The sequence below is a fragment of the Aotus nancymaae genome, unplaced genomic scaffold, assembly GCF_030222135.1.
Source record: "Aotus nancymaae isolate 86718 unplaced genomic scaffold, 86718_ANA_hifiasm-v0.15.2.pri h1tg000036l, whole genome shotgun sequence".
Lineage (NCBI taxonomy): Eukaryota > Metazoa > Chordata > Mammalia > Primates > Aotidae > Aotus > Aotus nancymaae.
Genome location: NW_026988450.1, coordinates 87,556,480 through 87,573,049, shown reverse-complemented (window position 1 = coordinate 87,573,049; position 16,570 = coordinate 87,556,480). Strand labels below are relative to the sequence as shown.

Here is a 16,570-nt window from a genome sequence, read left to right as displayed (position 1 = left end):
CTGTGGGACAGATGTGTTTACAGTCCAGGCTTGTCATTTCCCTCTAAGTTCCCTTAGACTGGACTTGCTCTTGTGTTTCCAGCTCACTCCCTGGGGAGAGGGGCTGCAGCCTGTGCCCAGGAGGAAATGTGATGGCTTCCCGACAGCCTCTGCAGCCAGAACCTTCTCAAGGTCAAGTGTTCCATGAGAGATCAGGGAATCCCCTCATGGAGGGGGCACGTGTACAGGGCCTTGAGAAAGAGCTGGGGTGCTGCCAGCAGCAATCGCAGGAGCCCAGCACAGAGGGCAAGGGGCGCAGATGGCAGCAGATGCCACCCTGAGCACATAGCCCTGGGGTGAAGGTGTGCACTGGCCTTGGTGCCAGGGAGACCTGGGTGCAAGTGCTGGCTCTGTCTCTTTAAACCAAAATAGCCTTGTCCACCACTGTCCAGCAGGACAGTGCCTCTTGGAACGTCGCTGAGAACGTTCAGCGAAGCAGTGCCAGTGTGCTCACCATGGGCACGTGGAGGCGTGCTGCTGTCCACTGACTCAGTTTACCCCTGTGCTATAGGTTTACACATTTGAGCTCAGAGAGGTAAAGTCTTGGCCAGAAGGCACACAGCAGCAAGGCAGCGAGCCCAGCCCCTGGTCCCCCAACTGCCCACTCCATCTAGAGGCCCTGGCTTCCCTTTGCCCCCCTGCCCTCCTCTCTGTTTGTCCCCAAGGGAGGCTCCAGCCAGGGCAGCAAATCCCAGAGCCTCCTGTGCCTGGAGGAGGACTGGTTTCCTTCAGCAGCCCCAGTGTCCTGCCCCTGCTAGGACGCCCCGGCCCATGGGCAGGCTCAGCTCTCTGTGCACAGCCCGCCCGCCTCACCTGCTGTCCTGCCAATCGCTTTGAGTGTGCTGAGGGTGGAGCTGAGCCCGAGCTGCTGCAAGTGCATGGCCTGGATGAACCCCCAGCTCCTTCCTCAGCTCTCCTGGGTCTGGGAGCCAGGCAGCAGTGATTCACGCCCCTCTGTTCATTTCTCTCTGGCCAGGCTCGGAGCTCAGCCCTCTCCTAACATGTCTCCTTTACTCCACACACGACCCTTCCCTTGTTTAGACAAGGAAGCAGAATCTCTGGCTTCCAGAGGGGCTCACCCAGGCCCCTGACTCAGCACCTAAGCTCCAACCATCATCTCACGTCCAAGCCATAAAGCCTTCTAACCCAAGAATCCTGGCCTGGCACCCATGGAGGCTGTGGGCTGGGACACCCTGGCCTCAGTGTGTTGTGCTGGTGACAGTGTTTCTACCCAACCTCAAGGCAGTCACAGCCACTGTCCCCAGCAGGCCCTGGCCACACGAGGTGTAATCAGGAGGCCTGCCTGGAGGGCAACCCTTCTCCTCTCTGGAGCCCACCTTCCGCAGGTCCCTGGGCCCTTCCCTCCACAGGAGCCCTGGCGCCCCTAGGTGGAGGATGGTGAGCTGGGGAAGCGGAGAGCCTCCGACGAGAGAATTCCGAGCTGTACAGGTCTCCTCTCAACTTCATTTCGCCCTAATTTTAATTTAATTCCCTTTAATCTTTAATGAAAAGTTGTAAAAGTAAATTATTTACCCAAGAGAACCCAACGGCTCCTCAGGAGCTGTTCTCGACTTGAGGGTAATTACACATGCGGGGCTGGCACCACCGCCCTCCCAGGATGCCTGGGAAGAGGCGTCCTGCTTTATGAACTAATTAGCTCCCTCAGTAACTGTTAAAAATGCATGCCATTTGGTGGATTGAGAGCGAAGCTCCAGCTTCAGAGAGTACATGCTCCGACAGTCGCCGATGCGGGGAAAGAGCCTGTGTTCCATGCCCATGGGGTCAGCGGCAGTGTGGCCGGCTGGAGCATGCCGAGCTGGACCTGCCTCGGCTCCCAGGGAAGCAGCGCTCTGGGACAGGGAGATGGAGCAAGCACTTCTTCCCATCTCTCTCCTGCCTCTGTCTCCCTGTATGAGCCTGCCTTGGGCTCCAGCACCCTGACAGAAGGCCCCTTCCCAGCAGTCAGGCCCCTTTCAGCAGACAGAAGGCCCCTTCCCAGCGGCTCCGGAGGTGGGGAAGGGGTGGTGGGAGAGCAGGGGTGGGGAGGGGTGGGAACTGTGTGATTTGACACAACCTCCCAGGCTGTGCACTGCCTCTTAGACCCTCGGTCACAGCACCGTCACACCCGTTTCCTGGCCATTATCCATGCCTCTTACCTCTTTTCCAAACTCTCTATTTCTCCACTTTATTGTATATATATATAATATAGAAGGCCTGGACCAAGGGAAACCATATTGGCATAGTTGGTCAAGACTTGGCAGAGCGGTTGTGCAGGAGAGGCTGTGTGTGTGTGTGTTTGGGTGTACCTGTGAGTGAATGTGCCTGGTGGTGACTGTGCATTCGTGTGTCCCTGTGAGTGAATGTGTGTGGTGGCGGTGTATGTGTGCATTTGTGTGTACCTTTGAATGAGTGTAGTGACGACTGTGTGTGTATGTTTGTGTGTACCTGTGAGTGAATGTGTGTGGTGGTGGCTATGTGTGTGCGTTTGTGTGTACCTGTTAGTATATGTGTGTAGTGGTGACTGTGGAGGGCAGAGATAGGGTCACTGAAGGCCAACGTGGTGCTTTAGGTGGATTCATATTTAGTTCTGAGCTTCCTAACAGCCAAAGTGAAAAGGTCAATTGCTTGGCTCTCATCAATAAAGAGGGAAAACATGCGGGGCTGGGGGATTGTGTACGTAGCAACCAGCTACGTTGGCGGTAGAGAAACACCAGCTACGCTGGCAGCAGGGAAAGTTGCCGGTTATGTTAGATAATTGGAAGTTAGAGTGTTTCATATGGGACATGCCTGCCTGCTCCCCACCCCCACAGCACAGTGGGCCAGGGGCTGGTGAAGAGCAGGAAGGCTTGGCTTGCACTCCTCTCTCATCTCAGCTCTTGGCTATTTTGTTTCCCCATAGAACTGCTTTTGCTTCATCTGAAGAGTGACAGAACTCCTTGATTAATTCTGAAGCCAGACCTTGCCCGAATCAAATTCCTAAAATTTAGGACCACCCAAGATTGATGTCCACTAGAAAAATGTGTGTCTCCTGAAATTGAAAAGTTAAGTGTACTTTAGCTGAGGCGGGCTTGATGGAGCCTTCAAACCTCAACTCACCTTGACTGTTCCTGGGTCTTCAGCTCGCAGATTTCCGCTGCGTTATTCTTGTCTTTACACTTTTTAAATCCAAAATTAGGTATTTGCATCTGAAGTCAGCTTAGTCCCCTGTTTCTCATGAGCACAAAAGGTTAGAGACTAGAGTCGTAGCGGGTGGGGGAGGCCCCTCGCTGGGAGTTTGAACTCTGGAGGGAAAAATAAACCTTCAGCCAGCCTTGGGGGGCGTGCCCTGAAGGACAAGTGAACAGATTGTTTGATGAACCAGTTGGACAGGAAATCCACAGATCATTCCTCTGTCACTGAAAAGCAATTTGCCTTGCGGATATTTTCGCTGTTTCCTTCAACCACCTGAGAAGCCCACGGTAGCCCCACTCCACCGCCTTCCACACCTTCTCCTCCTCTGGCTCCTCTGGACCCACTCTGAGTGAGACAGACATGGCTCGTGCATTGGGCCTGCAACCTGGACACATGCACGTCAGAAACTCATGCTCAGCACCACCTTACATAGAGGAAACCCGCCTCTCTGGCATGCAGTCAGGCAGGTCTCTGGAAGAGTCCACTGTGGTTTGAAATCTCTGCTGTAGACCGAACCTGAGCCCCTGCACATAGGTGGGGGCTGTTCTTCCCCCACAGATGCAGCATTTCAGTGAAGGTCTCCTGGGTGCCAGCCCCTCACCCCCACCCCTGCCCACCCTGCAGATCCAGGCTTGATAGTGACCAGACACGCTGCTGGGCCCATCTGACCTGCTGGTCCTCAGGTCCTCAAGGTCTGGTCTCCATCTGGCCCCGCCTCCTGGCTCCCTAACCCCTGCATCCATCCTGCCTCTGCCCATGGCCATGCTCTGGGTCCTGACCCTCTCTAGTGGTCCCTGACTTGCCTGTTCCCTGATTGCACACTGTGCTCTGCTTGAGGGAAGAGACTTCCAACTTCAGCCCTGGCCCACTGTCTCTCCCAGGATCCAAGATGTGAGAAACTCCTGAAATATGGAGGTTAAGGGCTTGGAGTTCTAGAGGGTTCTCATGGCTTATGGACATAGCAAGCAAAGAGGACTGCACAGGAGGGCCATTCCCAACAGCTGTCCCAGGCTGGCGGGGTGCAGTGGGGCTGTCAGTGCAGGGAGCAGTGAGCGCCAGCAGCACAGCTGGGTGGGGGTGGATCGGGGAAATGCAGGCGAGAACCACAGCAAGATGCCACTTCCCTCCACCAGAATGGGCGGAACCAGAGACAGGCAACCATAGCGCCTAGAATGCGTGGAGCAGTCAGGCCTCTCCTGCGCCACCGCTGGGAATAGTGGTGCAGCCGCCTTGGTGAACAGTCTGGTGGTTCCTGAAACAGTTAGACAGAGTTGCCATTTGACCCAGCAAGTCTGCTCTCTGGTGTACACCCAAGAGAAATGATAACCCGTGTCCACGCAAAATCTTCTCCATGAACGTTCAGAGCAGCACCACTTGTAACAGCCCAAGTGGAAACGGCCCACGTGTCCCATGGTGGATGCGTGGTGAACAAAATGTACCCCATCCATACGTGGAATATTATTCCGTCATGCGACAGAGCGCAGCGCTGCGCTGACCCATGCGGCAACACGGTGAGCCTCAAAGACATCCTGCTCCTTGAGGGAAGCCAGGCACAGGAGCTCACTGCCCTCTGCTTCTATTTACATGCAGGTCAGAGTAGGGAAATGTGTGGCGTGGCACAGGGGAGATTCATGGTTGCCCCGGGCTGGGAGTGGAGAGGGTCTGGGGGTCGGGGCAGTGGTGGCTGAAAGGATACAGGTTTCTTTGAAGGTGATGGAAATGTTTGAAACCTGCCTATGGTCGCACATACCTGAGTATACTAACAGCCACTGAGCTGTACACTTTCAATGGGTGAATTGTGTGGCGTGTGACTTTTATCTCAATAAAGCTATTGGAAGACAACAGCAGCAAAAACAACAAAACCAGACCAAACCCGGGGCCCAGGAGTCCCGCGGGGGCTCTGCACCTGCCACGGCTCACCGTGAACCAGCTCCTGAGCCACCTGCCGCCTCGGCGTTTTATCTGTAAAATGGGACAAGGGCCACACACTTCCAATGGGGCTGCTTTGGGGACTGAATGAGGGGGTACCTAGAAAGCCCTGAGACCTGGGCCTCGAAGACAGTGAGTTCTCCAGAAGTCAGGCGTTGCTGCTGACAACCGGAGGAGCACCAGGGAGGAGCATCATGCCCAGGGGCAGTGTCACACCCGGGGGGGTGTCGCTGCTGACAACCGGAGGAGCACCAGGGAGGAGCATCATGCCCAGGGGCAGTGTCACACCCGGGGGGGTGTCGTGCTGGGGCCGGCTGGAGGTAGGGGAGGCTGGGTTCAGGTGGGGCAGGCCCCTTCCCCCAAGTCCTCCACCCTCCTCCTGGGGCTTATTCGGGTCACATAAACCTCTGGCTGGAGTCCTGAGCTATGGAATGAAATGGGAACTGGGCCTCTGCATCTCCCTGGACTCAGCCCCTCCTGGCGCTGCTCCTGAAGCAGCAGAGCCCAGGCTGGAAGGCCTGCACCAGCCCCACATCTGCCCTCCAGGAACCTGAGTCCTGAGTGGGTCACGACAGCCAGAGGTGGAAAGGCCGAAGGATGGGTCTGCCCCAGGACAGTCCAGTCAGGGCTCCTGTCCCCAGGGAGTGCCTGAGCTCACCGAATGTGCTGGCCTTACCCTGTTGAACATTCCCGCTGGCACTGCCTCCCCTACCCACTGTTCTCTAGGATGGGGCTCCCAGGCCTGCTTCCACAGGGCCCACATGGGGCCCAGTCAGCGCCTGTCACCTCTCTACACCTCAGTGTGTTTCTGCAAACTCAGTAAAGCCACACCTGCTCTCTGCCCTCCTAGGAGGATGTGGGGGCCAAGTGAGGCACACCTTACCTCCCGGGAGCCTGGGCCAGCCTCCCCCTGCCTCATCTCAGCCTCACAGGGTCCCACAGCCCGTGTGCAGGCTGGCCAGTGGCTTCATTTCTCTGTGCCCTGCCAAGCCCCTCCCCGGCAGGCACAGCCTTCATTTTAGCCAGTGTTTCTGCCAGAGCCTGGATGTGCTATAGCATGAATGTGGCAGGGACTTTAGGAGGAATTCTGGGCCAGACACAATTACTTCTGTGACCCTGGCTGACATTAAATCTGAGGGAGAAGCGGAGCCAGAGGCAGGACAGAAGAGGGGACCGGTGTGGATGTAATGCCTTGAGGAAGGAGGCTGATTGGCTCCCAGGAGATTCCTTACAACACGAGCTTTTCCTGCAGAAGTTATCTCCAGAAGCGCACCGTCGAGGATGGGTCCAGAGTGGAGCGTGGGAGCTGGTCCTAGAGTCCTCATTTGGGACGCGCTTCTGGGACGTAGCCCTGGTCCCTCATGTGCCAAATGGTGCTCCGGGGCTTGAATGGGGCAGGACACAGCCAGTCAGTGGTGAGACTGGCGTTCAAACCTGGGCACCTAACCCCAAAGCCCAGTATTCACTCACTCACTCATCCATCTATGTGTTCAGCAGATATGAAATGGAACTTGTGTCTGCCATTTGCCTGCCTGTAATGGGTATTGGGGACACCACGGTGAATAAGACGGCTAAGTGCCAATGTTCCTGGAGCTTCCTGACGAGGAGGAACACGGGTAGTTAATAATGAAACAAATGGATAAACAAGGTCACTTCAGATCAGATGCTAGGGTCATGTGAAAACACAGAATGTGGCTGAGTGGCTGGTGGGGACAAGAGGTCCTTAACTGTGTGGTCAGGGACAGCTTCTGGCAGGGCCAAGTCCTGCCCATCAGGACGGAGCTGCTGGGGTGGTGAGGCTCTGGGACAGGAACGATGTGCTGGAGGTTTGGGACAGCTCGGGAGCAGTGGCGGGTAGGGCGCAGCCCCGGGGACGGGCTCTGGGAGGAAACTGGCCGCAGCCTGCAGGGCCGAGGAGACCAGGGTTGGGGTGAGAATTTCATCAAGACTTTTATTCTGAGCGTAGACAGAAGCCATGGGCCAAGCAGGGGAGGAGCGTGCGAGTGACACGACCTACCAGCGTCTCACACCAGTGCTGTGGCCGTGCAGAAAGGAGAGAGCGGCCAGCCAGGGCAGGGCGGGGGGAGGCCAAACAGAGGTCCAGCTGCATAGACCACTGAACATGTCCCAGGCTGGGGCAGAGCGTCTGGGAGGAGAGGACCCAGCCTGAGCCGCTGCCGGTGCTGGAGCGACTCCACTCAGGCAGGCATGGGGAAGAGGGGCTGGAGGAGAAAGCGGAGTGTGAGGCCCCGTCAGATGCCCGGGCGAGATGTCAGGGTGGCCCAGAGGAGCACAAGCCCACGGCTCAGGGCCTCTCTTGTGTCTGTTAAATAAGTGAATGATGTGGTCTTGGCCTGGGGCACACTGGGTTTCAGAAGCTGGGGGTGGGCAGAAGCTGGCATTCCTGGAGCATCTCGCTCTGTCTGGCACTTCTCATAGAGCATCTGACACTCGCTCCACAGCCCTGAGAGGGAGGCACGACCATTCCAAATGAGGAAACTGAGGCTCGAAGAGCTGCACACCCTGCCCAGCGCCACCTGCCCCAGGCCCAGCTCTGCACCCAGGCTGGGTCTCCCCAGCGGCCTGTGAAGTGGTGGCCTGAGGCTGCCTGGGTCCCTTAGAGGCTCTGTGTGTGTCCTCAGACCCCCACTGTGTTGGGCTCGCCACTGCTCCCACAAGTCACCACCACAGGGTTAGTGACGTAAACAGCACACGTCCCCACCATGCGGTTCTGAAGGCTGGAGTCTGATCAGTGTTACACTTCCTTCCTCCCAGAGGCTCCAGAGAGAAGCCCTGGGCTGGCATTCTCCAACTCCTGGGGTGCCTGCACCCCTTGCGCCTTCCCCCGTCTTCATAGCCAGCAGCGAAGTGTCCCCATCTCCTGCCTCCTTTCTTGCCTTGTAAGGACTCTTGTGATGCCAATGGGCCCATGCCGATGACCCAGGGCTCTCTCCCCATCTCCGGGACCTTCAGTTCATCACATCTGCTAAGCTCCTTTGGCCATTGGAGGGGACATAGTCACAGGCTCTCGGGGTTGGGACATGGGCAAGTGGAGGGCACATTACTTTGTCAACCACATCACCCTCTTTGTTGGGAAGGAAGACCTGGAGATTCAGGAAGCTTTGTGGGGTAAGTTTCGACCTTTAGTCATTCTGTCTCTCAGCTATGACCCCCCCCTCCTCTAGCTGCTGTGGGCACGGGAGCTCCTTCCCCTCCCTAGGCTACTGCTTGCCCCTGCCAGGACATTCCAGGTCCAGGCAAAAAGGCCTACGGGGACCCAACGTCCTCAGAGGCCACAGGTCTGCCTCCCTCGTGGTCAGAGTGGGCTGAAACTGCCTGCCTGGTGCCTGGCCCGGGAGAGGCTGGACGGACCTGACCCTGCTGTGTCCGTCCTGTCAATTGCAGCCTGCGTGGAGCTTCTTCGGTGTTCACAGCTAGCCTGGGGACAAGGAAGGGCCTGGAGAAGCTATCGAATTGCAAATCTTCCCCGTCCCAGTTCTCCCCACCTCAGAGAAGGCTAGGAGCCGTGGTGGTTAGGATCAAGCTGCCCCTAAGCAAACCCCACTTGACATGATCTCCTTCTACCCGACCTAAAAGGGAAGAGACTGAGGCTCAGAAAGGTGGAAATGCACAGAGAAGTCACTCAAACCCAGGATGGTCTGGTCTCACCTGTGATGCTGACAGCTCCATGACAGACAGCTGGGCAAATCCCGCCTGGGAGAGGGAAGGCGGAGCTGGGCCTGCCAAGAGGAGGCTGGTTTGGTGGCCCAGGAAATGGAGGGTGGCAGGGAGCCTGACAGGGACCAGCCCTGGAGACCAGCATGAGAAAACTGGATCCCACATACCCAGACGCCAGACTCAGGGCTTCCGGGGGGAGGGTGGATGACCCCCACCTGAAGGCTGTGGGAAGGCATTCTTGGGGGTGGTGATGAGTGCTCGAGGAAGAGGACACGTGCGCTGGCATCACTGCTCACCTCCTGGGGGCTAGCTGGTCAGGCTGCTGTGTTCACAGAGCTGTCCACTTCCTCACAGGGGTCCCGGACCTAGGGCTCACTTTGTCGTGATGGAGCAGTGGGCCCCACAGGAGACACCCACTCTTCCCAGCTGAAGCTGGCAGGCTGCGTGGCACCTGGGCTGCCCGATCTGTCCCCCAGGGCCTGCCTGGGGAGTGCGGATGGAAGCTGGGTGCAGGGGAAGTCAGGCCACAGGCCGGGCTGAGCTCCCAGCAGCTCCCACGCTTTCACATGTGGTTCCTTCCCGTCCCTCAATGGCAGTTTAGAAACCGCTTCAAAACAGCTTGTCTTTGAGAAATTTTTCCCATTATTTATCCCAGCCGCTTCCTGGTTGGAGTTGGGGAAGCCATTTTGTGATGGACAGAAGCCCCAGCTTCTCTTCTCTGGTCTGTGTGGCCCTGCTCAGCACGGCGTCTGTGGAGAGGGGGGCCCTGCAGAAATGAGCCCACTTCCTCTGATTCCCCAGGACGGGACACTGCTCGTTGGGGCTTGGAGTCAGAGAAGCAAATTGACAGCAATGGATGAGGTAGGGCGTTTCCGCTGGCACTGTCGCGAATCCTGCCCGGGCACAGCCCTGCCGTGTGGTCGAACCTTCCGGATGCAGGGCAGCTGCGAGCATAGCCACCGCCATCATCACAGTCATTAGATCGTTTCCCCCGCGTTTCCAAAGCTTCACCCTGGGGTCCCAGGAGAGACCAGGGGATCCTGTTGAATTCAGGAAGCTTAATGCTCTCGGACAAAAACAGACCCCTGCTCTGCCCCGTCATGGGAAGGCTGCCTTTCCTCTGGGTCATGGGAAGGAGGCTGCGTCAGGGGATTTGGTGCCGTGTGATTGGATCTGAGATGCTGGAGCTGTAGGGACTGCCCAGGCTGTGGAGCAAGGAAGGAAATGGCTGCTTGTTGAGCACAGAAATGCGTTAATTTGGTAGGCAGTCACTGTGGGTGCCAGGCATTGGGGTAGCGTGACCCACCATCCCAGTTTACCTGGCACTGAGGATTTCCTGCAATGCAGGCTAAAGCCAGGCTGGCTCTGGCCAAACTGGGATAGTTCGTCACCCTAGGAGCGGCGACAGAGCAGCAAGCAGGACAGGTGCTGCCCGTCATTCCAGAGCGCTGCCCTCCTTCTACGATGATGGCCAACAGGAGAGCCTATGGCAGGAGTGCCCTCTCTGGCTGGGTCCTCTCTGTTCTTCACCCCTGCCTCCAGCCTGGGAGGTCAAGATCATTATCCCAGTTTTGCAGATGAGATGGAGGGGGCACCAGTTGGCAAAGGGCCTTTCTCAGGGTAAAGGGCAGTCAGAGGCAAAGCTGGGACTGGAGCCTGGCCTCCTGCTCCGACAGGGCTTGGCTCTGGCCACAACCCCTGCCAACTCCTGCTGCCCTGGCGTCATACCTAAGTGCCACACAGTCCTTCTCTTCCTGGAGAGAAAATAGCAAAGAAGTATTCCACCAGCAACGTTTACAGGGAGAGCTGGCTCCAAGCCTTCATCAGCTTTCTCTTGCCCAGGGGTTGTACAGAGCCAGGGCTAGGAAGGGTTAACAGGCGGGCTAGGGTGGCTCCGTCCTGGAGCCCACAGACCAGTCCTCTCCTGCCCCAGCAGCCCACACAGTTCTCTGCAAAAGAAAAAAAAAAGAGTAGGGCGGTAATGAGCCAAGCACCCTTCACTGATTTGCACAGAATCGTATCTTTCCCTTAACGGAACCAGCAAGGAGGCCACACTGACATCTGCTCGCTCCTTCTGCCCCTATTTTTTTCAAGAGGCTCAGACCACGCCTGGTTCAGTTCACTGTTCGAGAAACATTTACCGAGGCCCGGCCTGGGTGGCACAGAGGTAGAGGAAGGAGAAGGGCTGGGGGTTGATGGGAGCCTCCCTGTGCTGGGCTCTGTGGCACAGACAGATAACCAAGACTCCAGACAAAAGCCACCGCCCCAGTGGCACTGGGCCTCAAGACAAAGTCCCTCAAATGCTCACGTGTACGTGCTGCGACTGAGTCCCCGGCAGGGACATGAGCTCATCACAACTGCCGATGCATTAGCGTCAGCTCCGTGTTACGGAAGAGGAAACTGAGACTTAGGAGGTGTAGACATGCCCCGGGCCCCATAGATAGAAGCGCTCAGGCTCAGGTCCCTCTGGTCTTACCTTCTGGGCTCAGCAGAACAGACCAGCTGGGAGAACAAAGAGCCTGTCTTCATGCTGTCTGCTGCATGTCAGGCACTGTTGGAAGTACTCAAGGACACTGCACATAGCCCAGTGGGCAGGCCCTCAGGAACCCCAGGCTTATCCCAGCCTGGTCAGACTCAGTGCAGGTGGCCCTGCACATCCAAAAGCATAGGATGCAGCAAAACTTGGGATTTGAGGGCAAATCATAGCCTTGAAAAGCACCAGAATAGGGAAAGGTATCCTTTCCTCCAGGAAGCCTTCCCTGATGCCATCTCCACAGTTGCAGAGTGAAGGACCACTTCACTGGGCCCTCTGGTGGGCACCTGTTGAGTGCTCTATCACACAGTGTTGGCATGACCCAGTTCTGGGCTGAGCGTTCCTTCTCTCACTGGATCGTGAGCTTGCTCAACACCGGGACATGCTCATCACACTGGGTGCAAGAACCAGCAGCAGGCTAGTAAACCTTAGAATGAATGAATGGGACTGAGTGGTTTCTGCAGCCCCTTTCAGCTCCAGCCCTGAGGATGGGAGATGGACAGAGGTTCCTGGAGGTCAGTCTGACCTCTCAGCCTCTCTTAGAAATGTTTCTTTCCCTTGCTCCGATCATTTCATCTACCTCGCTGTTCCAGGAACATAAACTCAGAATTCAGACAGAGCTCAATAGAAAAAGGTGTGCCTTAGTCACTTACACTGAAAACAGTGGACACGAGCCACATGCCAGTGGCCGACATTGCAGTGTAATGGAATTGTCTGCAGCCTTTGAAAAGGTGCTCACAAAACCTCCACAGCGCGGGACGTGTTTCCATTCTCGTGGTTCCAGAGAGCAGGGTGAAGGTTTGTGTGTCAGCCACAGCCACCACATCTGCAACCGAGACAGGAGGCGGCAGGAGGGGACCCGTGCCGCACTCCGAGAGTGGCTGTCAAGGAAGGGACTGGAATTACGTGGGATTTTTAAAGTTATTTGTACTTCTAGGACCTTTCCAAGTTTTTAATAACATTTTGTAAAAGCTTATGACATCAAAGAAACAAAACCAGGGGAGGCGTGATGAGGGAGAGCCCGGGTGGAGAAGCTGTCTTGTCGCGTGGAACCGAGAGATACGGATGTGCCCCAGCTCCTGTGAGAGCCCCAGCCCGAAATCCCACGTGCCACCTCTGGCCTGATGGTCTCTGCATCTCTGTGTGTGTGTCTCTCTTTCTGTGTCCCTCCCTTCTGGGGACACCCTCTGCAACCCTGGCTGTGCCTCCAGGAAGTCGGCAGAGGAGACGCTCCGAGGGGAGGGCACCGCCCGCCGGTCCCCCACTGGCCCCTGAGGCCGGCTCTTCTGTTTCCTCCTAAGCTGTGCCTTCCAGGCCACAGGTGAGGAGGAGGGGGCCTCCTCTGTGCCTGTTTACACTCCTGGAGGCCTCTCCCCGCAAGCCACCCATCCCCTGCCCCCTGCTCTGCCCTTGCTCTGCCATTCTCTTTGGGGGCCAGAAGGGTGACTTGGGGTCTTAGAAGGTACTTTCCTCCTCACCTGCGTGTGGGGCCAGTGGAACCCAGGCAGGACAGCAGGAGGCCTGACCGTGCCTGAAGTCGCCTGCTCTGGCCTGACCATTCCAGCTAGGCAGCCAGTCTTCAGAGGAACTTCCTCTTGGGGCTGCAGCGAGGACGCCCAACAAGGCCCCCCTTGCAGCCACGGAACAGAGGTCCAGGGCAGAGCATTGCAGACCAGAGCATTTCCAGGGTCCTCTGCTGTAGGGTGCTGGCAGCGGGCCTGGCCCAGGACACCCATGACTGTGTGAAGGGGCAGAAGGGGCGGGAGTGCTCTTGTGGCCCACGTGCTTTCCCTCTGCGTGTCACCGTTGCATCACCCTTACTCCACGGCTCCCACAGAGGAGCATCAGCCGTGGCAGACCACAGGGCTCAGGCTGGCTCCCGGAGCCACACAGTTTGTACCCAGATGACGTGAAGTCGAATTGCAGTCTGCAGGACCCCCACTTCTGTGACCTCCACAATGGGGTCACAGCAGGTAGCCTTCCCCCAGCAGGAAGGGCCCTCCCTGTCTTAGTCTGCTAGGGCTGCCGCAGCGAATGACCACAGACTGGGTGCTTGAATAACAGACGTGTGTTCTCAGTTCCGGAGGCAGGAAGGCTGAGGCCAGGGCGCTGCAGGACCGTGAGAGGTTGTGGGGGCTTCTTCCTCCCTCCTCCAGCTCCTGGGGGCTCTAGGGGCTCCTTTGCTCCCCGCCGCATCCTCCAGTCTCAGCCTCTGTCTCTGTCTGTGTGTTCTCCTCTTCTGTCCCGTATGAGGACGTTTGTCACTCACTGCAGGGCTCACTCTAATCCAGAATGAGCTCCTATCAGGATCTTTTGCTTGATTACGTCTTCAAAGACACCTCCTTCCCAAATATGGTCACATGCTCACGCCTTTTGGGGGTCACCATCAAACCTGCCACCCTGACCATTGGCTCGCTCCCGAGAGGGGGCACACCCTCCCCATCCCCACCCCACCCCAGCCTTGGGCTCCTTTCCTGCTGCTGCCCAGTTAGGAGGCTGCCTCCTTGTCTGCAAGCTCTTGGGGTCTGTGAGCAAGGAAGGGGAGAGGGATTGGCTCCGTGCTCTTCCGCCCAAGCCCAATTCCCTATGCCTGGAGGGTCCACAGGTCCCAGGCCTGTACAGCTCCCTGAGCACCTGTTCTTTGCTGGGCTGTGTGTCAGGCACCCTGGACAGGCTGACAGGATGAGGAAAACACGGTGCAGCCACTTCACGGGGAGCGCCAGAGCCCACGTGCGTTCCTCCAGGGGAATGAGATCAAGACACCACCTCCGGGAGTGTGTGGTCTTGCATACCCCCGAGGTGAGGGACCTGGGGCCTGCCTGTGCTCCAAAGCTCACCTGACCTGGACACTCACCTCCACAGTGTCAGACTCTTACCTGGATGTCAGCCCCTGACTCACTAGAGAGGTCCTCCCCTTCCAGGTGGGCTGTGGCAGGAGCCTCTGGCAGGCCCTCCCAGCTGCCTCTCCAGCGGGGCGCAGACCCCCTGAGTTATAGCTCTAGCCGCCACACCTGCTTTCTCAAGGTTCCTCTTCTGGAGACCAGGAACTGGTCGCACATCTGTGTCTCCAGTGCCCAGCCTGGCAGGGAGTGGGTGGCTGCCTTGAAGGGGAAAGGAGGGAAGAAATGAATGAATCACTGAATGGATAGGGGAGGCCAGCTGGGTCATGCAGGCCAGCCCAGCCCCTGACAGTCTCGTGTCCCTTGCAGATGTGCTGGTAGACGGACAGCCGTGTGACCGTGAGGCCACGGCGGCCTGCCAGGTGGGTGACCCCGTGCGCCTGGAGGTGCGGCTGACCAACTGGAGCCCACGCAGCGTTGGGCCCTTCGCCCTCACCGTGGTCCCCTTCCAGGACCACCAGAACGGCGTGCACAACTACGACCTGCGTGACACCGTCTCCTTCGTGGGCTCCAGCACCTTCTACCTCGACGCTGTGCGTGGTGGTGTGCAGGGCGGGCTGGGGGCCTCCGGCTGTGCGCCCAGGCCCTCGTGGTCATTGTTCCGCTTCCCTGGGTGGGGGGCTTTGGGGTCAGCCCACGACAGTAGCAGCGGTTCTGTGGTCACGTGTATGCACACTGGGGCTGCCCCATTCACTGCAGGAACTTAGATGAGCTCACCTCTGTCTCTGAGTCCTGGACAGTGACGCCCTGAGGGTTGGTGAAACAGGAGAGTGTGCTGGGAACGGGAGCTGGGCCCAAGACAGGGCACCGCTCGTGATTTGACCCTCTGTGGTGTCGCCTGCCGCTCCTCCCATGCAGAGGCTGCAGCCCACGCCCTCAGCCCCCACCTCCCAAGCCACCTCTCAGCACCTCCTCACTGTCAGGCTCCAGTGCAGGCTGACATTCCATTCCCCTTCACCCCAACCTCTCCCTCCCTCCCACACTCCTGACCCCCTGAACCCCCAAACAGTTCAAGAATGGGAATGTTAGCGACTCCTTTCAAAGATAAAAACGGGCTCGGAGAGGCATAGTGACCTGCTGGAGGGGGCACTGGAACCAGGCCTGGGGGGCCCTCACTTCCCCCGTAGCACCAATGTCCAGGCAGGTTCCTGGAGCTCCTGGTAGCTTTGAGTGGCTCATGCTGCTGACCAGACTGACGCATGTTTCTCCTCCCCCTCAGGTGCAGCCTTCCGGCCAGTCGGCCTGCCTCGGGGCCCTCCTGTTCCTCTACACGGGCGACTTCTTCCTCCACATCCGGTTCCACGAAGACAGCACCAGCAAGGAGCTGCCGCCCTCGTGGTTCTGCCTGCCCAGCGTGCACGTGCGCGCCCTGGAGGTGCAGGCCTGAGCCCGCCCATGGCCGTCCTTCTTTCTGCAGGCCCAGAGGTGACCCTGCCTGGCCTCCCACACCCCCTGCGATGAGCAAGGCCTTTGCTGCAGCCCCGTCTCCTCCTCCTGCCCCCGCCCCCACTCAGCCCTCTGCTCACATTCCTCCTATAGCGCCTTTGCTGGGCCACGCAGAAGCCCTTGGACATGGCAGCCCCACCCCATGCCCCACCCCTTCCCACACTGTTCCCTGGACCATGCCCAGGCTGGTTCGGAGTAAACCCCAGAGTGGGGGCCCATCCAGCCCAGGTCCCGGGATCCCTGCACCCGTTCCTGTGACCTGGGGCCCCAGCCGCGCTGTGCTGCTCTCACCCCGGCAGAGGGACCTCCCTCGTCCAGCCACCTCCCTTTGGCCATAGAAAGAAACGGTGAGCATGAGGCTGGGCATGGCCTGAGGGTGTGGGCAGCTTCCCTCCCTCCCTGGGCCTTGGAATTCCCCAAGGCTGGTTCTCTTCCTGGAGACCCCCATGGCAGCTTGGCAGGAGAGATGGTGCCGTAGGTGGTCATGGATGGTTGACACCAAGAGGGGCCCTCCACCGTGGTAGGCAAATGTCCAGGCCTGGGCTGGCTGCTCTGAAGTTTCTGGGTGTCCCCTGGCCCCAGGGTGGGCTCTGGGTACACTGGCTATGTGTGTCCATGTCTGTGAGCAGTTCTTCAATAAATGGCCTGCCTCCTCCTCCCTGCCTTCCTGCATCTGCTGGCCCAGTGCGGTTCAGGGCCCCCACCCAGCCCGTTAGCCCCCAACTCAGGTGGCTGGCTTCCCAGCAGAGGCTGGACCCAGGAAGGGACGGGATCTGAGTTAGAGTTCCCTCATAAGCAAACCCCGAGACCAGAATCTGGGCAGCAGCAGCTTGTGTGGGAGGTGGAGGGGAGCCCCACAGGGGAGGGAGGTCAC

The 16,570-nt window shown here is 58.2% G+C and overlaps 1 protein-coding gene across 1 annotated transcript in view; it reads left to right on the top strand.

The window, feature by feature from the left end:
* The window catches only part of TRAPPC9 (trafficking protein particle complex subunit 9), a 730,305-nt gene extending 713,955 nt beyond the window's left edge, over positions 1–16,350 (top strand). The window contains exons 22-23 of the mRNA XM_012461180.2: positions 14,560–14,783; positions 15,470–16,350. Of these exons, the coding sequence (XP_012316603.2) occupies positions 14,560–14,783; positions 15,470–15,637 (392 nt within the window). The 3' untranslated portion in view covers positions 15,638–16,350. The remainder of the gene's footprint in view (positions 1–14,559; positions 14,784–15,469) is intronic.
* The last annotated feature ends 220 nt before the right edge of the window (positions 16,351–16,570 follow it).